At 28.6% G+C, this 26,795-nt stretch overlaps 2 protein-coding genes across 2 annotated transcripts; both read left to right on the forward strand.

Moving 5' to 3' along the window:
* Positions 1 to 104: 104 nt before the first annotated feature.
* On the forward strand, positions 105 to 1,623 carry LOC134830243 (uncharacterized). Its single transcript, XM_063843658.1, has 2 exons — positions 105 to 153; positions 212 to 1,623. Exon 2 carries the CDS (start codon positions 212 to 214, stop codon positions 1,493 to 1,495), a length of 1,284 nt encoding a protein of 427 aa, XP_063699728.1. The 5' UTR covers positions 105 to 153; the 3' UTR covers positions 1,496 to 1,623.
* A 30-nt stretch (positions 1,624 to 1,653) lies between these two features.
* On the forward strand, positions 1,654 to 2,649 carry LOC134828970 (zinc finger protein 596-like). Its single transcript, XM_063841962.1, has one exon. It carries the CDS (start codon positions 1,654 to 1,656, stop codon positions 2,647 to 2,649), a length of 996 nt encoding a protein of 331 aa, XP_063698032.1.
* Positions 2,650 to 26,795: the final 24,146 nt, after the last annotated feature.

Raw genomic sequence — 26,795 nt, forward strand, 5'->3', positions numbered from 1 at the left:
AAATTTTTTGTTTATGTTTGAAAATCAAAATTTGAGTTGAAAATGGACTGAAAATGGAATGACAGTGATTTGTTTACTTCTCTCGCGGTAATTTTTCGCAACAAATTTCAATAAAATTCGTCATTTTCAAGGGAAAAATAGCAATTTTCGAAGGTAAATTCATGAAAAATTGAGTTTTGGGACAATTTAACGTTAAATTTTTCACTTTCAGATGTCTCCGATTCCGAAATACACGGATGAGGAATTCAAGAAAGCCTATGAAATGGCAAAAAAAGGCAATTCCATCCGGCAATCCGCATTCGCTTATGGCATTCCCGTGTCGACGCTTCGTAAGGCACTGGTCAAAGGAGTTCTTCCGAACACGGACAAGCACGCTTTGGCGCAACAACTTTCCGTTTTGACGCCCGAGGAGGAAAAACGGTTGTACGATTGGATGTTAAAGTGCGGGGAACGAGGACATCCACGAACATCGAAGCAAATTCTCACCGCCGCCTACGAGTTGTCGCTCGAAAGCCCCCGGCCAAATAACTTTCCGAACAGCAAACCGTCGAAAATGTGGTTGATGCGATTTTTCCGGCGCGTGCAGGAACGTCACAATATGCTTTGTTTGAACATTATGCGGCCGTCGTCACTCGTTTCGGATTACTCGTTGCAACGAAATCACGAACGATTGGAGGAATATTTGAAGAAAAATGGTCTCGACGAGGTTTTGGAGACTCCGGAACGGATTGGAAGTTGCGACGATGTCTTGATAAATTTAATTGCTGGGCATCGGGATGACAAAAATTACGGCGTTGACGTTTACAACTCGATTGATGTCATTTTTACGGGCTTGGCGAACGGAAAAATGCTCACATCGCACATAATTTACAAGGAAATTCATTTTAAGGACTTACCATCGAAAGTTGAACTGTCGCATGGGGCTTCGGAAAATGGATTTTTGAATGCGGAAAATTTTTTGGCCTATTTGAAGAACGTGGTTGTCCGATTTTTGGAGGAAAATTCCATTAAACGCCCATTTTTGTTGTTTATCGACGACATTGGAGCCACTTTGGACATTGCGGTGTACGAATTTTGCGAGGAACAGCAGATTTTTCTCGTCACCGCGTATCCGAATGACGTTTGGGTCCTCACGCCGCTGGATTGTGGTCCAATTCACAAAATTAAGACAATGTGGAATACTTTTTTGTACGAAAAACGCATGAAAAGTGTCATTCCCCGTAATTTCGGGGCAATTTTCGCGGATTTCACGAAGGATTTGATGAACGACAACACGGGCGACGTAAAAGCAGCGCTCAAAAACGGCTTTAAGGACACGGGAATCTTCCCGTGGGACATCAACTGCATCGATATGAATGCAATGACGACTTTTTCGCGCACCCGGAAGGAAAATGAGAACAAACAGCATTACGGGCATCTCGAAACGCGTTATGTATGCACCCCAAACCCGATTCGGAGGAGGAGGAAGAAGAAAATGACAACGAAATGTCGATAAAATCGCATGAAAGTTCGCGTGAAGCAAGTCCAGAGCCCGTTAAAGTCGAGGAAGTGCAAGAAAACTCACCGAAAAACGCATTTAGTGACAACAAAATTTGTCGCATATGTCTCGGGGTGTTCGAAAATGGCGCCAAATCGATTTCTATGAAGTCGGAAATGCCGAGGTCAGTGGCGTTGGATACCAAAACTTATGCAAAAGCGTTTTCTTCGTGTACTGGCTTTCCGTTAAAGTCTTCCGAGTCGCAAGAAGTGTGTAAATTGTGTTCGTTGGAGTTAATTGCTGCCTATCGGTTCATCGAAAAGTGCCGTCAAACGCAAGAAACGGTCGATAAATGGCAGGAACACTCGGAAATTGAGCAGGTAGATGTCAAAGTTGAGATTGATGAGGACATGAAAGACGAATCTGTGTCGCCTGAGGTACTGATGAAGGAAGAAAATGACGAAACTGTCACCGAAATGGACGATGACGACGATTTGATGAGCGAAACTTCCGTCAAAGATGATTCTCCGATGACAAAATCCCATTGTTGTGCATATTGCAGCGCCCATTACTCGAGTTTCCATTCGTTGCGACGACATTTGAAGAAAAAACACGCAAAACCGATCAATTGTGACAACTGCAACATAATTTGCAAGACATCGAGCGCCATGGACAACCACATGCGACAAATCCATCCCGAAATCCCGATCGAGTTGCCGTGCAACACGTGTTCGCACATCTTCAAGAGTTATTCGGATCGCGAACGATCGAGTCACAAGTGTTCGCAGCAGTTTTTGTGCGTGACGTGCGAAAAAACTTTCGCCGATAGACACAATTTGACGTTGCACGAGTCAATTCATCGCGATGAACGGAGTCACGTGTGTCATATTTGTGGCGCAACCTTCAAAACGGGTCCGAATTTGAGGCAACATCTTGTGGGACATCGACAAGACTCGAATTACGAGTGTCGGATGTGCGATATGGCGTTTAAGCGACGCCTTGGGCTTCAAATGCACATGACGAAGAAACATCCGCAGGATAAAATGCCGGCGCGAGGAGAGATTTTGAACAAAAATTGCAAGAAACGGTTTTTGGAGCGGAATTTGAAGAAAGTTGGAAATGTACGGAACGTAGATAAGAAATTTTTGGAAACAATTGGTGGATTAGAATAAGAGTTTGAATAAATCATTACTTGAAAGTTGACTTTTTGGTTTTATTTTATTTTAAGAAGCAAGAACCGTTTTTTTTCTCACGTCAAGTTTCAACTAACTTTTGATGGATTTCAAAGCTAAAATTGAATAATTATGCATTCTAAGGCGAATAAATTTAATATATCCATTTTTTGTCTCCCCCCCCCCCCCCTCGGATTTTGTCGAAAAAATTCAGGGGGAAAAATAAAAATTAAATATAAAATACAAATATTTTTGACATATTTTGGAATTTTTATATTAAAAAATCATGAAAAATTACTTTTTATGGTAAAAATACAAAGAACTAAAGAAATTTGCTCAATTACGACATTTTCTATTGAAATGTTGAAAAACATTTTTTTGAAAGTCACGTGACCAAAATTATTTTTTTTTTCAAAAATTTTTATTTTGGGAGATTTTGATGATTTTTCTTTACTTTTAAGTTCAAATTTTAAAATAATATAAACTAAAATTAAATAAATGGAAAGAATCAACATTTAACGTCTAAAAACGTTAAAAAATTACAAACAAAAAATTCAAAAATATTTATTTTTTTATTTCCCTCCCCCCCTCGAGAAAATCCTCATGGGACAAAAAATGAAAATATTAAATTTATTCGCCTTAAGGTAATAATATTTTTCAATTTGTAAAAAAAATCATTTTTCGCACAGGAATTAAAATTTAAAAAAAATTAAGAGAATTTTCAGCTTTATTGCTGAATCATATTTTTTTAGATATATTTAAATTTATAGATGAATTTTCAATTTTTTTGTAGAAAAATTTTCATTTTTAAAAGGAAATTAAAAGAATTGTTAAAAGATTTTGAATCAAAAAAATTTTTTTTTTTTTAATTTTAAAAATTTTCTTTCATATCTTGTCGATTTTTGATGAAATAATTTTTTTTGTTCTTTTTAGAAGTTTTATTTTTTTTTTAATTTTAATTTATTTTTTTTTGTTTTTATTTTTATAAGTTTTTTTTTCAATATCTATTTGAAATATTTAATTAAAATTATTTTTTTTTAAATATTAAAATTTTTATTTAAATCCTTACCTTTTACAAAATTCGATGTTTTTTCTCGTTTTCTATAAAAGTTTCTTGTACAATTTTAAAATTTTCTCCTTTTTAACGCAAAATTTCCTTCTTTCTCCCCTTAAAATAACGACAGGAGAACTTTTCTCTGTCAAAATTACGCTCATGAGAAATTTTCACTCTCCCGTTATCCCTAAAAACACAAGGCAAAATCGGTACGAGAAAGTTTTTAACGAAATAACCAAGTTTTAAACGACCACGCAAACATCGTGTGTGTGTCTCGCAATCCTTCCTCACTCAATTTCCGAAGAGTTTCCCTCTCAGTATTTCATTTTGTGTTTCATTAAAGTTTCATAAACTCCGTACGATGCCGACACAACGAGTTTTACGTTTCTTTTTATGTTACTTGTTGAATTGAATGTCTCTCGTGTGTCGTGGCAGCAGCAGGCACGGCAGGCAGGCAACATGAATGAATCGTGAAATATGTTGCTTTGGCGAGGAAAACGAAGTTGTGTGGGGTAAGTAGCGACAGACGACGCTTTTTACGAGAAATAGACAAGAAGATAGATGAAGGAGGACATTGAAAAGCCATAAAATTTCTCTGCACGACGCGACGTGTATAGGGTGAAAAATGATCCAGGCGAAGGAAGTTAGTTAAAATAAAATATTTTCGTAAATATGTTTTAAGGGAAAAGGTGAAATAATGAACCGAAATGTTTTTGTATTGTTGCCGTTGGGAAATTTTTCCGAGAGAAGTGCATTAATTAAATGCCCAACTTTTTTGGGGTTTTGCTGTGGATTCGGTGCCTTTCGTTTGGATGAAAGGCGATATCGATAGATGGAAAATTAGTTTTTGTTTGAGAGAAATTCCGAAAGAAGCTCGATAAATGATAAAGTTGCTCTCTTAATTGGCGAGTAATTAACAGAATGGAATTTTAGAAAGCATTTGAAGGGAAATTTTATTGCAAATTTATTTCATTTTATATCGATTAAAGGAAAAATTTACAAATAATTGGCAAACATTTTAATGAAAAATCCTGTTTTTAGTAAATTTTTTCGTCAATAGTTAATAAATTTGTCATTTAATTGATAAATATAAAAAAAATCTTTTAGAGGAAAAAAATTAAATTTTTAATTATTTAAAATGTACAAAATTTATCTAAAATTTTAAGTAAAATAAGAATTTAGAAAAATAAAATATTAATCATTATAAAAAAATTTTTAAAAAATAATAGATAAAAAAATAAAAACAAAAACTTGAGAATTAAAAAAAATAATAAAATAAATAATAAATAAATAATTAAGATATAATAAAAATAATTAAATTTAAAATAAAAATCTTTCAAAAATTTTAGAATTTAAGTAAAATTTATATAAATATAATTTTTTTTTTCAAAAATTCATTAAAATAAATAAAAATTGAAAAAAAAAATATCTCAACTTTTCTGAAAAAAAAAAACAAATAAGGCCGCTCCAATTGTTTTTTGAACTTTTTGTCCCATGCTCCATTTTAAAAGTCGATGGGGCAAAATAAAAAAAAGATTAAAATTTCATCGAAATTGACCGTTTTTTGGTCTTTTTTTCATATTTTTTGAAGGAATTTCCCCATAATTTTAAAAAAAATTTAAATTTTTAAGAATTATGTATTAAAAATCGTATTTTAACATGAATTTTCTTCTTTACAATTTTTTTGAAAAAAAAAAATATTTTTCAACATTTTTTAACAGTTTTTTTTACAAAAATTTTTTGTTTAAATTTTTATCTTAAAATACTCTGAAATATATTTTAAATTATCAAATTTCAATAAAGATACCATAAAATCAACTAAAATATTAATTAATGACAAAAAACCAGGCAAAAAACTGTTAAAATTTTGTCATTTTGTATGAAAAAGTACATATTTCAATTTTTTTTTTATTTTGCCCCCCATATTTTGAAAAAAAGTTTTCGGGACAAAAAGTTCGAAATAAATTTGGAGCGGCCTAAAAGTAATTAAATTAGTAAATAAAATAAAAAATTAATTAAAATTAGAATTAAAAAAAAATTAAAAAATTAATTTAGAGTTGAAAAAAATAATAATATTAATTTATTAATAAAATATTAAAAAATGATAAAAAAATATTTTATGAATAAAAAAATAAATTTTAATTTTTAAAATTAGATTTCTTGAAATAATTTAATAAAAAATCATAAAATTAAACATTTAACAATAAAAAATTCTTAAAAATTATTTTTGGTAATATTAAAATTGTTTGAAAATAATTCCGAAACCTTCTCTTGCTCATCACATTAGGCAAATGTGGGTCGTATTTCCATTGAAACCTATTTTAAAACAAATAAAAATTTAAATGAAAATCTTCTAAGCGGCACAAAGAGAGCAAAAAGTAAGATAAACAACCTCTGGTAGTTTAGTTCTCATCTGCTGGAGATAAAAAAGTTCGATAAATTTATTTACTTTATCTCGTAGCAGGTGTCGAATAAATTAACATTTATTTTCAAACAAAACAGGACTTACCTCAAACAATATTTTCCCTTCTTGGGTACTTACGGAATTTTATTTTACTTTTTTTTTTCGTGAAAAATCGATCGAGCTTTTTAAAATTAAATTTCTATCCGATTTTTTATTGATTTCCTTTCCTTTTTTTTATCTAAATCTATAAATCTATCTATCTAAGGGCGAAATGAGCAATAAAAAAACACAAAAAAAAAATCCTAACGACTAATATCACAATTTACGTTTTTTTTCAACGTAAAAAAAAAATTTTTTTTATGGCACGATAATTTGCTCATCAAGTCCCTCCGTCGTCGTTGCAGGGGAAAGATTTTCAGTACCGTCGATTACTTTCGACATCCGATGAGTAAGCGCCGCTATTTCTGCTTGCTGAGTAACGTCCTTCGTACATCCGGGGATCCATGTAGTTTTTGTGATAGTCGATGGTGTTTGGCAAATAACGGATGTTCTTTTGATAGTGCGTCGTCCAAATGAGGTCCTTGCGACGTTGTTCGTCGCGATATTTGCGACACAGCATCCCGCAGTAAATCATGCAGCCGAAAATTGTGATGAAACCGAAAACGAGGAAAATTATTCCGAGAATCCTGAAAATAAATTTAAAATTTTTTAAATTTTATTTTAAAAAATTTTTAACCACGTGACCAAAATTTAAAAAAATTATATGAAAATTTTTGAAAAATTAAAATTAATAAAAAAAATTTAAACAAATAATTTTTAAAAATTTTACGAATTTTTTAAAAATATTTTTTTTTGTTTTTTCAAAATAAAATTCATATTTTTTTAAAAATTGGTCACGTGGTTTTTTAATAAATTTTTCAAATTTTTTAAACAATAAAAAACTTACCACACAAAAATCGGTTCAAAAAATTGAATGACAATAACAAGTCCTAACGTTACAAGAATCAGCCCCAAATTCAGCAGCAACATGAGGCAACACATCCCTTTAATTTTCGGACAAAAAGGATTTGGAACGGATGTAATGACAACTTTCGATTTGGCACTGCGGGCAGATTTGAATGTGCTTGCGCGGGATTCTGCCATTGAAATTACACTTCTTGGGCGGGAACTTCGATGACTGCAAAAAATTCAATTTTTAAAGAAAATTCAAGAAAATTGTTTAAAAATTTTTTTTACCTCGCAACTGATGGCGGGCGATAAGGACGAAGACCCTCAATGTCCTTTCGAGGCTTTCTTCGTTTTTCTGTGGCGACGACATATTCTGAAATGGTTCTCTCGGAAAGTGCTTTTGTGCTTCCTTCGCCATCTGTGGAGTATCCGCGACAATGACGATGCAACGAGGGCGAGTCTAGCATGAAAGATGGCGTGATTCGACCATGCGTTGCCACATAATGCGTTGGTTTTACTCTAAAATATCAAAAAAAAAATTCAAAAATTTCAAATATTTTTTTTTTTTTATTTAGAATATCAATTCAATTTGACATTTTTTTGACAGATTTTAAATAAAAATTTGAAAATGTCAATTCAAAAAATGACCGTTAAAAATTTGAAAATCGCCTTTTCGCTAATTCAAAGTGAAAATTTGTTAAATTTGACTCAAAAAATTATAAAAACTGCTAAAAATCTTAAAATAATTATTTTTTTTTGTAAATGTCAAAAAAAATTTGGAAAATGTCAATTCAAAAAAATTTGTTAAATTTGACTCCCGTTAAAAATTTGAAAATCGCCTTTTCGCTAATTCAAAGTGAAAATTTGTTAAATTTGACTCAAAAAATTTTAAAAACTTCTAAAAATCTTGAAAAAATTATTTTATTATAAAAGTTTGTAAATGTCAATTCAAAAAATGACCGTTAAAAATTTTAAAATCGCCTTTCAGCTAATTCAAACTTAAAAACATCAAATGTAAAGACAAAAACTTACTTCTTAACTTCTCGTCGAATCATGTTGCTACGAAAAATTCTTCACATTCGCTCAAGATGTTTTGTGGTAGACGTCTCTCAATCAGCAAGACGGTTTGATCTGATTAGACCTTATCTGGAAGAAAAAACAAATAAAGGGAAATTTTATTAGCAAATGCAGTCAAGAAACGTCCGTGACCTTTTCTGTATCAATATGAATTCCATTTTTTTCTTTTATTTTTATTTCAAGTTCATATATGAGTTAACAAGAAAATTTTCTTTGTTTTTGTCGCACCCCTCGACATTTTTTATTTTGTTTTATTATTTATTGTTAAACTCTTACAACAAAAAAAAAATCAGAAAAATTTTCTTTTATGTTTAAAATGTTCTTTTTCTCGTTTGGCAGATTTATTTGTATGAAAAACTTTTTTTTTTGAAACCAATTTTTGTACAAGGAATGAGAAAAACATAAATAAGCATCTTGTAATCGCGTCTTTGTATTTTCCATTTCAGTGGCTATTTTAAAACACATTTTCCCACAAAATGTTCAATTCCCACAAAAAAACATAATTTTTAAAGTTTTGCGAAAAAAAATAAATAATAAGATTACTTTTTCCAATTATTGCCGTTCATTACGTGAAATTTTATAATAAAATTATCAAATATAATGAAAATTTTCCTTTGAGATGTCGTTCGAACGAACATTTCGAATTAAAAAAAAATACGAGGAAAGAAATTAAATTCGATCGAGATGAAAGGAAAATTTTCCGCTTCACCACAATAAAATAAATTTTGTACTTTGTCTTCCGCCGCACACACGAACACACACGGAGACAAGACAAATAAAGTTGTTAGTGCGAAAAAGCCCTAAAAGCCACTTTATTTTCCCATTTCACTATTATTTTTAGTTACTTTGTGGTTTGGTGCATATGTCAAAATAGCGCTGGCAAAAAAAAAACCTCAAAACAAGGAAAATTTTAGTTTTGCATGGACGAAAAATATTTTTGTTGGCAGTGAGTTGATAAAGTGAGGCTGATGCCTGTCGGGTGTTGTTATTTGTAAATTTTAAATAAACACACAGGGAAAAATAATTGGATGGTTTTTTTTTCTCGTCTTGTGAAGCGATGTCATGTGATGCTATTTGGTGACAACGACGACGCTTCAATGTTGAAGGAGATACCAGTATGAAAAATTAGTTGGTTGCTGCGGGAAACGACGAAAATCATTTTGTTTGATGTCTTTTATTTAATAATATTTGATATTTTAGATGGAATTTTTAAAGTTAGGACGGACAAGTTTTCACAAAAGTTTTGCTTTTCATCAAAAATTTTTGATTTTTTATCAGAAATTAAAATTTTTTGAACAAAAATAATTTTCTGTTAATTTAAACTAATTAAAATATTTTATTTTTAATTAATAATTAATTGTTACTTTTTATTATTAATTTTAATTAATATTATTTTTTTTTTATCAAAATTAATTTGTTTTTAATTAATTATTTATTTTTTTATTTTTTAAAAATATTTTTTTATCAGAAATTTAAAATTTTTGAACAACTTTATTACAACTTTAATAATTTTCTGGCAATTTTATTTAATTAAAAAAACATAATTTTTTACTTTTTTTTATAAAATATTAATATTTTTTCAAAATTAAATTTTTCTCAACAAAAATAATTATTTTAATTTGAATTAATTTTTTAATTATTTATTAATTTTAATTATTTAAAAAAAATACTTTATTTATTTATAAAAAAAATTAAAAATTATTTATAAAAAATTTTTGAATAAAAATAAATTTTTATTAATTAAAATAATAAAAAATAATTAATTAAATAAAATAAATTTGTTAAATATTTAATGTTTATAAATGGGTAATTTTTAGAGTATTAAAAAAATGAAAAATTATCAGGAATTTAGTTGAATTTTTGACAGAAATATTCAAGAAAAAAAATAAATAAATAATTTAATAAATTAAATAAAATAAATTAAATTTTTAAAATTTTAATAAATTTGTAAAAATTTTATTTAATAAATATTTCTGTTAATAAAAAAAAATAATTTCTCGTCAACTGTGACAACCTTTATTTAAACTTCGTACTAATTAAACATCGTTCTTCAACTTGTTTAATTGGTACTTTTCTATTGAAAAATTTTCCCAGAAACTAAAACTCTTCTAATTAACCTAAAATCTAATTATTTTCTATTGAAATAATTCAAAAATAAAAACAAAAAATTTTTCATGTAAAAATCTGTGAAAAATAATATTTAATTAGCACTTTTTCACACATTTTCCAAGGTCGTAACCCGGTGTCAGTCACAACAGGACACAAATTATCCCCAAAAAAGGAAATAAATTTAATAAAATCCAATTACCAAAAGACCTCCATTGTGAACCCGAAACGAGTTGATAGGTTAAGCCGCGAGAAAAAAGGTAATTTTTTCATTAAATAAAAAAAAATCAAGAAATTAGGTAATTATCGAGTAATTAACGAAAAAAAATTTAATTATATTTTTTTGGACTTCTACAAAAATTTATTTCCTAGAAGCCCATAAAAATGATTAATTTTCAATTTTGTACCGTTTTTGCGCTTTTCGCGACAACGGGTGCTCGGAAATAATGAGAAAATGTAATAAAAACAAGAAAAGAAAATTTCCTCGATTAATTTGGATGTGATTTATATGACTTTATATTCCGTCTCTTTCCTCTTGTGTGATTTTAAGAGTAAAATTTTTAGTGAGAAAAGGAAATTATGGGAAAAAGCCATCTTGTTTCACCGCTTTTGGCAGTTTTTCTTTCCCAATTTTGTTAAAATTTAATTTTTAAGTTTTCAAAAGTGTTTTCTTTGAAAATAACTTTTTTAAAAAAATTATAAAAATTAATTTTTGTAATAATTTTCAGTTTCTTTAAATTTTAATTTGACAAGAAATAATTTTCAAGTCACACTTTTGATTAAAATATTTAAATTTTTCACACATTTCTCTAATTACTTTTCATATTTGCGTCATTTTCTCGACATATGTGCAAAATTTTCCGTGTTTTATTGTCTGATTTATTTTCACAGAAGAAATTCCCTCGAGGAACAAAAAAAAATTTTACCAAGCAAAGACGCCAAAAAAACAAACAAAACAACACTTGAGAAATAATTATGTTAATTAGTTTGTTATTATCTGGCGGGCGGTGTGCAAATTTTAATCCTCTTGAGTGCGTTTGTGTGTTTTCCTCTTTATCTCTGTCTTGTTTACCGAAGAGATTTGTTGTTGTTACCGCGCGCGATGACGAAAATTCGTTTGGACTCGCTTAATCTCTTCTTTATTTTTTTTCGTGTAGTTGTCTGGAAAAAATGTTCTCCTTTGAGCCGTAACTTTTTATTAATTTTCATCAACTTTTATGTCGCACCTGAGAAATAATCCTTTTTAACATTCGCGTCATAACATCGTCGTCGAGTGACAAATTCCACAAAAAAATTCTCGGGAAAATTCATTTTTCCGCCGAAACGACACTCATTCGTTATTGCCATAATGACGGTCATAAAACACTGCCTGCTGGCTGATAAAACACGTAATTTCAATCAATTTCCATTAATTTTAACCATTAAATGTTGTTATCCGGAACACATGTAGGTCGGGACTTGTTGAGGCAATCGCGCAATAATTACCGACGGGGGTTCATTCTGTTAATCAAATATTTGTGTTGGGGCGCGTGTGGAGACGGCAGGTCAGTGTTCTCATATAAAAATAATAATCGGCATCGATAACAATGTGACTTTGACCTTAATCAAAAAAATATGTTTTGTTTGTTTTGTTATCGAAACATTTTTTTTTCTCTGCTTCTCATAAACACCTTGTTAACGTCGTTGTCGTTGTTTTGTCTTTTTCAGAAGATTTTTATTGATTTTTCGTGTTGATTTATTTCGGGGAATTTTTTGACGTGAAGGAGATGTTTGAGGATAAATGTTTCTTAATGGAAAATTGTTCTTTTTGAGAAACTTGAGGCTTTGTGAAGATTATTTTTTCGTTGGTCAAAAATTTTGAAAATTTTTTTGCTTAAAATTTTTTAACTTGCTATCCTTTGGTTGATAACTAGAAGCCACAAAGTAATAATTTTTATCCATTTTTTTATTCATTTTGATCTTTATCCTTCTGTTTGATGAACTTTTTCCTCAAGGGTAATTTTGAGTAGCTTTTTGTATATTTTTGGTCATAATTTGTGCACTTTACTTCGTCATCTGGGATTTTATTCGTATTTTTGTTTGCCAAATTTTATTTTTTTTGACAGAACATCGAACACTTTAACGATAATTTATAATTTCTTCTTTAGAAGATAATAAAAAAAAATTAAATTATTTTAAATCGTAACTTGGTTGGTTTTTAATCCTGATTCAATAGAAAATTAATTAAAAATTGATATTTCAGATAAATTTTAATTTTTAGAATTTTTTTTTGATTTTTTAGAGTTCTTGGTTTCGTAGATTTCAAATTATTTTATTTTTTTTATTTAATTTATTAAAAATTTTAATTTAATTTTTTTTAAAAATTTTTAATTTTAATTTAATTATTGATTTAAATTATTTTTATTAATTAAATTAAATTTAAATTAATTTTATTAATTTAAATCTTTTTTAATTTTATAATTAATTATTTAAATTTTTTTTATTACTTTTTTTTTAATTTTTGAATTTCTTTTTAATAAAACTTTTAATTTTTTAACTTAATTTTATTTTTTTTTCATAAAAATTCTCTTATTTCACACTTTTTAGTTCACTCTTTATTTTTTCTCACAAAAAAATCTTTTTTCCAAACTTAATAAACTTCAATATTGTCTCATTTTTTTTCTCATGAAATACTTTTTTTTCACCTTTGTCGCTGTTTAACTCCCGTGAAGAAAAAATAAAGGAACATCACACTAATTGACATTTTTCTGTCTTTTGTTTGCCGTCGAGTCGTTTATCATCGCATCCCGTCAACTTTACGCTCATTCATTAAAAATGTCCTTTTTTCTGTCTGTGTCTGTTTTTTTTTTCGTGCCTTGCAGCATCATTTTATGTCTCTTTCCGCTGAAATGACGACTGTAACGAAGACTTAATTGTTGAAAGAATAAGCAAATATTCCGCGTGTTTGTTTAACCTAACCTGTCTTGTCAAGCAATTTTTTTTACAATTGTTTCAGGCGTGATGTGAGCTTTTCATATCTCCATTCAAGTGAGTTGTTAAGAACAAAAATTAGAGGAAAAACTGTAATTTTTATGTTTTTCATTAACCATAACTCTACTTTGTAAATAAAATTAATTTACGCTTCCAAAATTAAAATTTATTCAACGCAATTTCTTTTCCCGCACTTTTAATTAAGGTTATGTTTGATTACACATTTGCAACGAAACATGGGTTGGGTACTGAAAAAAAAGTGAAATTCATTATTTTTATAAAAAAAAGTTAATGAATGACCAATTTGTTTCAACAAATAGTACTTTGTCAACAGAAATAAGTAAAAATTTGATAAATTACTTTTTTTTCGCGTAGTTTTTATCAAAAAAAGGAAACGCCTTGCCTTTTACGATTTTTCCTGTCATCAAGCCAAAATTAATGAAATTACGAGGACAACTTGACTTGAGGTAGAGCATGAAGTATCATCATCCCCAAATATATTAATTATTTATTTTCATCCACAGATTCAAATAAAACAACATTTTTCGGACATTTTCTCATTTTCACAAATACTTCGTATGTATAACTTACCTCACTTGATCACATATCATCTGAATACCTATTCAAGCAAAAATATGTGATTTGGTACGCAAAATTATTCCATTGAATTATTGAATTAACACACAAATGTGAGCAGGCGAATGATGTTGTAGAAATTCGAATATCGCAAAAGAGAGTTGATGAAATGAAAGCTAAAAACTTTGAAATGCTATAACTTGAGTTTTGGTTAACGAATTTCTAAATGGATTTATGTAATGGGTCAGAATTAGCTCAAGGAAGGTTTCTGTAGAAAATAGTTGAAAAAAGTTCATGGGAACCTATGGAAAATGATGAAAATGTGAAGTGATGTTGATTGCATACTTTCAGGACAAATTTTTAAAATTTTAATTTTTAACTTATGGAACATGGAATTTTTGGTAAGTTAAGTAAATTTATGAACTTAAGACCAAAAAAACTGTTGCTCGCAAGTATCTCATTAAAAATTTCCTATTTCGCGACAAAAATTTCTACACGACGAAATATGGAGACTGACACTTACCGTGTTCGATGAAACATGAAATATAATTATTCAAATCCGATCGAAAACATAAAATAACACGAAAGAAAATGATGTTTGGTATAATAATTGATTAGATTTGAGTGTATGTTTATGGCAGAAGTACTTTGATCAAATTTTCTGTCAATTCCATGCGACTTTCGTGTTAATTAATGTACCAGTGTGTCACATTGAAAGAGAATTTTGCAATGATGTAACAAAGTTTCAAACAAATCCCGCAGTAAATAAATAAACAAACACGTAATACTCTTATCTCACCTCATTTGCATTCAATTACCACTCGTTTTTTTTTTACGCTGGCAGTACTACGAGCAACGTTGTTCTGAATGAAATTACGTGCATTGAGACTTTGATGGAATTGAACACTTTCACTATGTGGATAAAAATATCAGCAGTGCAGAAAATCCCTTTAAAAATGCTCCGGATTTCGCCGAAACACGCATCGAACTGGAAAAAAACGTTTTAATATTTATTTATGAATTTCCACGCGAAACAAAAAAAAATGCGTGTGTGAGGCGATGATATGAGGAGCACGTGTGAGCGCGAGGAATCATGTAACAACCGTTGTTAATGATCCGCAGAATTGTGTTGGTGCGTGGTGCTGAATTTCAACATTGTTAAAGACATCTCGCGTAGCTCACGTGATTTTAATTTCATTTTTTAAATATTATTTTGCGTGAGATTTAAAGATTTTTTTACGTGTTATTTTTTTTACAGGTTTCGTAAATGAAGATATTTTTGGATGGGATGATGACTCAGCGGATCAAAGTGATTTTTAGGTCATTATGGATTAGCCTGAAGCTATGGAACTAACTTTTGAAGTTCCTGAAGATGTTAAAGGTAAGTTAATGAAATTTTATTGATTTTGCAGATAAAGGCTTAACAGTAAATGGAAACTTGATCATCGAAGTACCGGTTGAGTTTATTAAGAATGAACCATGGATGCTTTTACTATCTTATGACTTCGCCAAATCACGAAATATCGTACAACTTAAGACAATGTCGATTTTTATATGTCCCATTACATAACCGCCAATTTACTTCCAATGAACTCATCAACAGAATATCAAGAACATTTTTGTCAAATCTTGCTCCAAATGGATAAAAATTTATCAGAAGGCTCTAATTTATCATTTTTAATCATTTTATAACTCAAAACTGCCAAAAAATTGAAACTGAAAAAAAATTTTTTCTTTGACATAGTTTTGATTTGAAAACTAAATCAAGAGCAAAAAAACTGTGTCAAAAACTGTGTCAAAGCCATTTTTGTCAAATCTTGCTCCAAATGGATAAAAATTTGTCAGAGGGCTCTAATTTATCATTTTTAATCATTTTATAACTCAAAACTGCCAAAAAATTGAAACTGAAAAAAATTTTTTTCTTTGACATAGTTTTGTTTTGAAAACTAAATCAAGAGCAAAAAAACTGTGTCAAAAACTGTGTCAAAGCAATTTTTGTCAAATCTTGCTCCAAATGGATAAAAATTTGTCAGAGGGCTCTAATTTATCATTTTTAATCATTTTATAACTCAAAACTGCCAAAAAATTGAAACTGAAAAAAAAAATTTTTCCTTTACATAGTTTTGATTTGAAAACTAAATCAGGAGCAAAAAAAAAAACTGTGTCAAAAACTGTGTCAAAGCCAACTTTTTGTCAAATCTTGCTCCAAATGGATAAAAATTTGTCAGAGGGCTCTAATTTATCATTTTTAATCATTTTATAACTCAAAACTGCTAAAAAATTGAAACTGAAAAAAAATTTTTCCTTTGACATAGTTTTGTTTTAAAAACTAAATCAAGAGCAAAACTGTGTCAAAAACTGTGTCAAAAACTGTGTCAAAGCCATTTTTGTCAAATCTTGCTCCAAATGGATAAAAATTTGTCAGAGGGCTCTAATTTATCATTTTTAATCATTTTATAACTCAAAACTGCCAAAAAATTGAAACTGAAAAAAAAATTTTTCCTTGACATAGTTTTGATTTGAAAACTAAATCAAGAGCAAAAAAACTGTGTCAAAAACTGTGTCAAAGCAATTTTTGTCAAAAATGGATAAAAATTGTGTCATTTTTAATTATTTTGCAACTCAAAACTGTCAAAAAATAGAAACTGAAAAAAAATTTCCTTTGACATAGTTTTGTTTTGAAAACTAAATCAAGAGCAAAAAAACTGTGTCAAAAAATGTGTCAAAGCAATTTTTGTCAAATCTTGCTCCAAATGGATAAAAATTTGTCAGAGGGCTCTAATTTATCATTTTTAATCATTTTATAACTCAAAACTGCCAAAAAATTGAAACTGAAAAATTTTTTTTTGTTTTTAATGATCTAAAGAAAAATAAATGGCAAGGGAAGATTGAGGCGAAAATTTCACATAAAGAAGAGTAACAAAAATCCTGTTTCAACAGCAATTTAAATGTTTGTCTCGCATCATAAAAAGACATCTAAAACACTTTAATTACTCTCTCGTTAGCTTCAAACGTCCATCGTTATCTCATATTTACCTTCATGCTTGCATAATCACTTCACAATAATTTTGCTTTCAAATCCTCACCCGAGGCGATTCACCTCGCAACTCCCATCAATACACACATCATCAGCGATTGACACGTAAATCGACACATTTTTCACATCCAACTCTAAACTCGAATGTTTGCGTCGAAAAAATACGCGCTTTGTCCTCTTTTTTATTTTGATTTGTTCCGTTTAAATAATTTCGTCTAATCGCTTCAGCGGAATAACATTCGAGCAAAAATAAACATCGCGTGCCTCTAATTCTGCATCATTTATCTGGCTTCCATTCAACTGCAGCAATAAAACTCGAAACGATATGCGAGTGAAAAGCAAACTGAAATAGCTGCGAAGAAAATAAATAAACACTCAAGATGGGATTTTCCATCTCGTCGCCAATGGAAACTGATTATTATTATAATTTTTCGCTCTTCACTCGAGTGACAGCGACGTAGATGATGATGTTGATGATGATGACAACAAAGTTGTCGTCGTTTGCTTTGCTGCAACACAATGAAAAACACTCATTAAAATTTATTTATAATAAAAAAAGGAGCGAAATAACAACTGAACTGACGATCACATAAACATCTCGTTTCTCGGCGAAAATGATAAAATGATGACTTTATTGCAACCTTCTTGAGACGCATTTTCGATGTAAACATTTACAATATCGTTTAATTTGTATTTTTTTCAAATAGAAGAAAAAATACGAAGAAAATGACAAAAGGTGGCAAATTTCCTTTTAATCATCAGGCAACTTGAGATGATCTTTTCTTTGATGATTTCATAATAAATATAAATCAAGTTTTTTTTCGTAAAACCCATTATTAAGCGCGAGATAAAATGAAGTAGAAGCAAAAATCATCATCGCAGCGAAAGAAACAACAATAAAAAGATGAGTTTGCATCAGGCAACAAAAGCGAGGTGTTAAGCAAGTTATTTAAATATTTTTGAGATGCAGAGATGGCAGAAGATAAATATGCATACAAAGAAATTTTTTGATGTGGCGTGGCTTGGCGTGCGATGCATTCATCTTTTATGAGGTAATTTTTTGCATATTTTTTTTTTCGACGCGAAAGGAGGGCAAACTTGAAATGAATAGTGAACGTATGAAAAATGCGATTTTTTTTGGAGATTTTGCAACTGAAAAGAGGTAAAAAATTATTTTTTAAATGGTTTAAAGGACATTTGAGATTCATATTTTATGAAAAGAGTTAATTTAAAAAGATGTAAATTTAATTTTTTCTAAAATCTAATATTTTAAATTATTTAAGGCAACGCCTTTTTTCATTAAATTGTTTTTGGATAAAAATTCAATAATTTTTTTTTATCTGAAAAGCTACGAAATATTTTTTATTTTATTAAAAAATTAACAATTTATATTTTGACAAAGTTTGCTTTAATGTAAAATTTAATTTAAAGCGCCGCCTTAAAATTTTTAAAACTCATTTTCTTAAAATTTAAACAATCAAAGATCGATAAAAATAAAGTCCTTAATTGAAAAATTTACTCTTCATCGTTCAAAGACCAATTTGTTCATGAAAACAAAACAAAACTAAAATTTCTATAACTCTTGACTTCTCCAATAACAATTTATTCCAATGAATTTCAGCTCAATTCACAAATTGATACATTTGTTAAACCAAATGAAAATTTGATTTCTAGGAATCAATTTCCAGAATTGAAATTCAAGAGTCAAAAGAGATTTAAAACAATTTAAGTCCATTGAAGAGTTTACTCTGTTACAAACTTTTGAATAGATTTTGCTCCAGTTAACTTTTTGAGCATTTCAAAGGCAAGAAATGATGTAAATCACACTTTAACTAAATTTTTCCCATAGATTCCCTTTTCATTGCCTCATCCATCTCTTTGTCACCTTGTCATAAACAAAACAAAAAATGTAAAAAAATGATAAATGACTTGAGGCTAAATAAAAAATGAAATTTCTTCATGTTAAAGCCTAATCGTGATCATCAAAATTTGAATGATTTTGTAAAATACGAAAAAAATGTAGTAAAACGGTGTGAAATATTCAAAATCTAACATTTTATTGTCCATTATGTTATTTAAAATGAAAGTGGATTCGAATTTCTTGTGAAAAACAGAATTTTGCAAGCTTCTTGCATAATATCTCAAAACTTTTTTTTTTATTTTTAAATTTATTGCCTTATATGAGTGTGTCATGCATTATAGCAGCTTAGCTTAGATCATGGGAAACAAAACAACATTATTAGCGTATTAAATTACGAATTACAGACGACGACGAATCGCAAACCATCTGAAGCACGTATGAAGCAATTCGACATCAATAAATCATCTCATATGTATGCAATTTTCAATTTTCCAACTTGTTCAACAATTTATCTATCGTATCGAGACAAAAGATCTCTGTGATTACTGCAACATCCACAGGAACATGCTGACAACAATCTCAAAAATAATAAAATAATATTTAAAAAAAACTACCGTGCCCTCTTTGCCAGTTGATAGTTGTTCGATGTGGATGAGAAACTGATGATTTCATCATATCTATGTGTTTTTTTAGCTGCCGCAGTGATGTGTTTATTGTCGATGTTTGTTTTACTGCGATTATTTTATGCTTGTTCTGATAGTTTTAATAATAATAATTCCTGTAATGGTAATGAATGTCGATGTCGACGGAAAAGGGCTGGGCAACGGATGATTTTGCACAATTTGTTTTTCCTTGAAGTTTTGATATTTATTTTGACGAGTTTATTACAAAGAAGTATTTAAGGCGTTGCCTTATTTAAGTTCAAGTTTGAAAATTTCAACAATTTTTTTATAAAATCTGTCTAGAAGTTCAATTTGATCATAAAAAGCTCAAGACATTATTGAAAAATTAAATTGTTGTTATAATTATCGAAAAATTTCATTTAAGGCGTTGCCTTTTTTAGTTTCAAATGTAAGAAATTTAAAATTTTTAGAAAGAATTTCTTTTAAAAGTATAATTTTAACCTTAAAAAACTTAACACATTTTTGAAAATCTAAGTTTTTGTTAAAGTTATCAAAGAATTTTAAATAAGGCGTCGCCTTAAATTTTTAAAATTATATTTTATGATCTTTTAAGCCCTATTTTGGATTTTTCAAAGTAAAAATCGACTTTCCATCCCTTGGATCGGTCGCTAAATCGAACATCATCACATTGGAACGTACAAATCAACCATAAAACAAACATTTTTCACAACACACAATCGATAAAAACAGACAATCAAGCAAAAACATTGACTACCACTCGTGAAAAGCCACACAAAATACGGTGTATTACCGAATCGAATAGTGCAAACACACGTAAAAACAACAACAACAGGTAAATCATAAAAAAATTATTTATAAATAAAGGTTTAAGCATGACACGAAATTCCATCCATCAGCTGAATTCCAAACAACTCGCACACCACGTTACTCTGACAGACTGAAACTAATCAATGATGATTTTGCGGCAAAAAAAAAATTGAATTGTAAAAAAAAGCTCACAAATTCCTGAAGCATGTTAAAAGTGTCATAAAGGTATTTAACCTTGAAACTTATGTCTTTATTTTAATGTTTTCGCATGTGGAGTACTCAGAATGACTTTTACGAGACATCATTAAAGCTGTTTGTTTTTAAATTAATGAGACGAGAAAATTGACTCGAAAAATGGAAACGATGTACTACAAAGATAAAATTTATTTTAAAGCATTTTATATTTTTTTTTTTGTGAACTTGCTTAGTTACTAAATCAGGGAGTGAGTGAGAAAGAACGTGAGTTTCTCTCGAAAAAATACAACAACAACAACAACAAGACAACAAGTGCTTTTGTGTCTTGAGGCGATCATTAAACGAAATTGCATTACGACACGCTTTTGTGATAATAGAATTTTGAAGCAGTAGTTGGAGAAAAGTGGAATCTGATAGTGGATAATGTGTTACAAATGGGCATGGACTGCTGCCGATGACTGCTTTGTTTGAGTGAAAAAGTTACTTTGAAACAATGTTGTTATTTTTAAAAGTAGGACTGAGGGCGTTATGGAGAGAAAAGTTGCTCTTTTGATGATTATTAAAACTTTTAACTTATTAGCAACATTTATTGATTTTTCTTTAACACGAAATTTTTTAAGGCGTCGCCTTTTTGGGTTTTTGATATTTATTTTAATCAATTGCTAAATGTGAATAAAAGTTTAAAAGAAAAAAAATCAATATAGATAGGTTTTTTTTATACATATTTCACTTTTTAAATAATTTAAGGTAAAGCGTTGCCTTAAATTTTTAAAAATTGAAGTATATTATACTCATTTTCAAATTTTTATAAAAAAACTCAACTTTTATTGAAATAAAAAATGACAAAAATTTTCTTTAAAGAATATTTTGATTAATTTTAACATAAAAATCTAAAATAAAGCGTCGCCTTAAAAATTTTAAAAGCAAAAATTAACACTCAAATTAAACCAAATTTTCAAAAGATCTTGTCTCTTATTCAAATGCGCTCACTTCCCTTCTCCCACCAACAACAATTCACGTGAAACAAAGTTTAAAAGTTATCGTGAGTTGTCGTCAGAAACTGATCATAATCTCACACATTCACCTTACTAAGCACATTTAAGTACTACAACAACAGCAGCTCTTTACACAACAACGAATGACTCTGCTTCTTTTTATTTTTTTTTTATAAATTATACAAATTTCCGTTCTGTTTCTTTTTAAAACTTTATTTACTTCACTCCACTTTTAAGACACATGAATATGTGAAAAATTAAAACAAGGGGCCCTCTTACAAAAAATTTTTAATCTGTTTTAAAATTTCATGCTCAACAATAATTGAATGTCATCGCATGTCATAACAATTAAAACTGAACTGCTGCGATATCTGAGTCTAAAAATCACGAATGTCGATGTTGTTTTTTGTGAACAAAACAAGCGACATGGAAGGCAGACGACGTGTTTAGCAGACAAGCAAGCAAAACATAGACAAACAAAAAAAGAGGAGAATCGTGAACTTTCTTTCTTTGTTTGCATTTCATTTTTTTTTTGACTTCATTGTTTTTGCGCTTCTCTTTTTATTATTATTTTATGCGGGACTTCACATAACTTACTGACAGAGGCTAAAAGGCAACAAATGAACTGAAAACAAAGAAAGATGGAACGACAAAAGTTAAAAGGGTGACCTTTGAAAGTTTTTATTGCGTTTTTGGGAATGAGGAGTACGAAATTGTGAATGAGGAGTAACAAAATGAGAAATTTTAGTTTTTTTCTAAATTCTCAATGATTTTTGATCAAAAAAAGTTTTTTTTGAGTCTCAAGGAGTCCAAAGTCAACTTTTCAACTCTAATTGCCTCTACTTGGCCAAAGAAGTTTCCTTAACTAATTTCTTTGTCACAAAATTACACAAATAACTTGTTGAAAAGTTGCAGCTGCAAAGAATGTTGCATCATCACAAAACTTTTATCATTTATTTATTTATTCATTCATTCAGATTTCTAAACGGGAGACAAACATCATGCAAAAACTTGCAAGGCAAACAGCAACTCGACATAATATTTCAACTCAAAGAGAATCCCATTGAACTCATCTTCAAATAATTGCTCGATTCAACTCGATTTGAATTTGTTTGATGGTCGAGTAGTTTCCTCATTAAAATTTTAAGGCAAATTGAAGACAAACAAAAACTCGAGTCTCATTTTCTTCTCAATAAATTTTGCAGTTCTTTGCAGATATATTGAGTCAGGTCAGTCGTCGTCGTTGTCATATTCGAGTGAATGAACGACTCAAACGACTTGTTTAATGTAATATAATAGCAATAAATGTAGTAATAATAATAACAAACAGCAATGATGATGATGATGATGAAATAAGAAAAAATGGTTCCGTTACTTCTCGTACAAATATGTTAAATGGACAAAAATGATATTTGAAAAATGTGAGTTAATGTTGCAGAGCTCTAAAAAGTAGAAAATATACATTTTTCTTTGAGTTTGAGAGGTTTTTAGAACATTTTTCGAAATTTTGAATTAATTTAAGGCAACGCTTTTTTTTTTGAAAACTATTTTTTGTTCAAAAATTTGTTTAATGCTTCAATTTATTTGAATATTTAATCGAAAATTTTCTTTAAAATTGAGAATTTTTTACTTTTCAGTTGAAATTTATAAAACAATTTGTAATATTTGATCTAAGGCGTCGCCTTAAAATTTTTAAAATTCATTTCTTGACGAATTAAGTTACTTTTCTCATCATATGAACTTAAATAAAAAGCACACAATAAAAATATGGAATTTTAAATGCTGGTTTCCAGCTAAGAGAAATAAAATTATAACTTTCTGAGCTGTAGGTATTGACCCAAAATTAAAAGTTACTCACCAAATATTTGTTTTTAATCCAATTAGTTGTTTAAATGTTTATATCAGTGCTAAATCTCACACAATTTTAACATATTTTTCATGTATTTTCTTCACTTATTCTCTTTTTCTGTACAGAAGCGATTGATCAATTGTTGGTATTTCTTTTCAAATTCGTATCTTGACCACGAGAATAATTTGCCTTCTGGCCATTAATTCACTTTATTTTTGTTGTTTTATTCGAAATTTTGTTTCTTTAACTGAATAAATTTTATTTTATAATTTTTTTTTATTGTACGACGGTAACAAGTTACTCACATAGATAAATAAGTACATAACAATATAATTACTTCTTTATTATTTTACAATTTTTTTTTGTTTCGTTTGTTGGCTTGTCTGCCATCCGGAAGTATTCAAATGTAATTTTTCTTCTGTTTTGTCTATTTTTTTATATTTTATTTTATTTTATGTTTCAATTGTTTTGTTTCTTTATAAGTCATTTTTTTCTGTACCATTGACTGGACTGAACTTGTTATGTGGCTACAAATGTACCGAAGTTGGCAAACTGCAAAGAAAAAAAAAAGAAATAAAAAAAAGATAATTGAAAAAGACAGAAAATTATTTTATTTGTGCAGGAGACAATAAAAGTGGCGGTCAAGAAGCTTGTTTGAGTAAGTCTTTTGTGTAAAGTTTTTTGAATTGAATTTTAATAGAGGAAGGTAATAAAAGGGCAAAGTTTGACGGTTTTTACGAGTTATGGTTTCGTTTTGTGGTTAAAGTTGCTTTTGAAGTAAATTTTTCATAAGTTAGGAAGTAATTATCATTAAGTTTATTATTTTTTAATTTTATGATTTGAAAATACTAAAGTTATGATATAAAATAATTATATATATTGAATTTCTCGTGAAATAAAGCGTCGCCTTATTTATTGAAAATTCATTATTTTTAGTAATTTTTTACTAAAAAAAGTTTATTTAATAAATTGATTAATTTTAAAATAGTTTAAATACCAAGTATTTGAAAATTTGAGCCAGAAATAGAACATATTTTGAACTTTAAAAATTTAAGGCAATGCTTTATTTAAAAAATAAAATATTCAAAATGCAATTAATTTAAATTGTTTTATAAAAAAAATGTTTTTGATATTAATGATGATTCAAGTATTAATTTTGATAAATTTTAATTTAAGCCTACTATTAATTTATATTCATATAAAAATAGAATTCATTATTTTTTGAAAATTTTGAAATAAAGCGTTGCCTTAAATTAAAAAATAAAGCTAATGTTTTTAACTTAAGTCAAATTATTTTAAATAAAAAATAATAATTTTGAAAAGATTTTTTGAAATTTAATGGAAAAATATACCATGCTATTGATTGAAAAAAATTAAATTCTAATAAAATTCATAATTTAAGGCAATGCCTTTTTGTTTTAAAAAATTAATCGAAATGCAATTCTTTGTTTAATCCTTATTCTTATCCTTTAGCTAATCATATAATTGATCAAAAAATTTTAAAAATTTAATACTATTGTATTAGAAAATAATTTACTTTACTGATAATAGAAAGTCGAAAAAAGGCGTCGCTTTAAAATTTTAAATTTATTGAAAAATATATAAAAAATGAGATTTTGAGTCTCACTAAACTTATAAATTACCAATGTAAGTTAAAAAATTAAAATAAATTATCTTTTAGTACATTTTCAGTCTCCTGCTGAGCTATTGAACTTCTTTGAGTCTCCTCACGTGCTTATATAACTCAAGAAATCCATAGCTCACCGAAAAATGAAAGGAATGATCTCATCATATTTTTGCATGTACCTTTCAAAATATGCTCAAAAAACACCTTTTTGCCCTTTCACCGTACCTTGACATTACAGGATTAACAAAAAATTAAGCTTTCAATAATTTTTGAATGAAATCTTTAAATTAAATCTCAATAAATTTTGTTAATTAAAATCAATTAACACCGCGAAAAAGACTTAATTATCTCACTAACCAATGACAAATTCACATCAATTGTTCTTTTAATTTTAAAATATTTTTTTCTTAAAAAGTGTCTTCTCAAGCTTGAATAATTTAGTGGGTCACTTCCAATTTGGCTCGTTTAATTTTTTTTTCCTCTACCGTTACTTTGTAACAATGCTTAAATATTTTATTCATATTAATTATGTTTCGTTATCTTTTTTTGTGTCTTCTTTTATTTTATTATTATATTTTTTTATTTAGACAAAGAAGTCAACAATTCATTACTGACCCGCTTTTCAATTAAAAAGTCATGAAAAAAAATCACTTATTAATTACTTTTTTTTTGTTCCGCACTTTAAAGACCTGTTCCGATCAGATATTTACCGTTTATGCATTTTTTTAAGCAGTAGCAAAGCGATTCAACGATAAAAAAGACCATTAATGTAGCATTGACATTATCTGCATGCCAAGTCAGGCAAAAAAATTACGGTAATGAATTCATTAACACAGAAAATTATTTGTTATTATTTGGCTGGCGTGTAAAGCTAACAAAGAGGAGGTGATGTGAATAAAATTATAATCAATCAATCGAGAATTTATTATTTTTTGAGGAATTTATTTTTTTTTGTTGCACAAGGTAACTTTGCAATGAACAAGTGTATATTTTTTTTGTGAGACGAGATCGAGAATGAATAAAATTTTGTATTAAATCACATCGTTTATGTAATAATATTTACCTCACGTAAATGTACTTATGATTTTTTTCTCTTCTTTTTCTTCTTCAATGTCTGTCTCTATAACATTTTTTTTTTGTTTGTAGTTTTTTTTCTCACAAAACTTTAAAAATTTCTTAAAAATTTAACTTTTTATTTTATTTTTTAAACATTTTCTAATAAATTTTTCACTTTTTCAGCTAATTTTCAAGAGAATTTCCCGTAAAATTCAATTTTTTGAACAAATTCACGATTAAATGTCGATCCGATCCGATCGCTACACAAGACTCTACTCTACTGAAAAAAACCACAACTCCAACGGAGAGCGACTTAATGTTACGTGAAGCATCACAAAAAAAAGAAGCAAACATACAATTGTGTGTAAATATTCAAAATGAAATAAAATGTAGGTATATAAGATATTTAGTTCATCCAAACAAGAAACATTCCAGCGAGCATTTTTCTTCATGTGAGAGACGCGGAACATAGCTTAGCATAACAACGACGACGACGAATAGTGAACAGTGAGAACAACAGCGGTAAATATCAGATTTTTATAGTTTGTGTAGAGAACTGTACAAAAGTGACTTAAGCTGGTTTTGTATTGTGCTTAACGTGAAGAAGAGCTATGAGATAAGCTTATATGGGCGAGGAATGAACGGTTCAAATTCAATAGAGAAATGAATTGCTTTTGAGAGAGAGAGAGAGAGAAAAAAAGTGACTTAAGTTTAAGTGGATTGATGGGAAATGGAACAATGTTGACTTTAACGTTAATTTAAGTTGCTTTTGGTTGATTTTTTTTGGAAACGATGGGGGATATTAAAGATGGTTGATAGTACCAAAAAAATACAAGAAGGAGCCTGATTTTAATGTAGAAATAATTTTAGAATTTTAATTTGAAGTGACAAAGTTTCTGTTTTTCATGTACCTAATTTTGAGAAAGTCAAGAAAATACGT

This window comes from Culicoides brevitarsis, chromosome 2 (genome assembly GCF_036172545.1).
Source record: "Culicoides brevitarsis isolate CSIRO-B50_1 chromosome 2, AGI_CSIRO_Cbre_v1, whole genome shotgun sequence".
Taxonomy (NCBI): Eukaryota; Metazoa; Arthropoda; class Insecta; order Diptera; family Ceratopogonidae; genus Culicoides; species Culicoides brevitarsis.

What these genes read in the sequence shown, in the direction of transcription:
- LOC134830243 (XM_063843658.1), top strand. Translation starts at nt 212, where the DNA reads ATGTCTCCGATTCCGAAATACACGGATGAGGAATTCAAGAAAGCCTAT.
- LOC134828970 (XM_063841962.1), top strand. Translation starts at nt 1,654, where the DNA reads ATGCCGAGGTCAGTGGCGTTGGATACCAAAACTTATGCAAAAGCGTTT.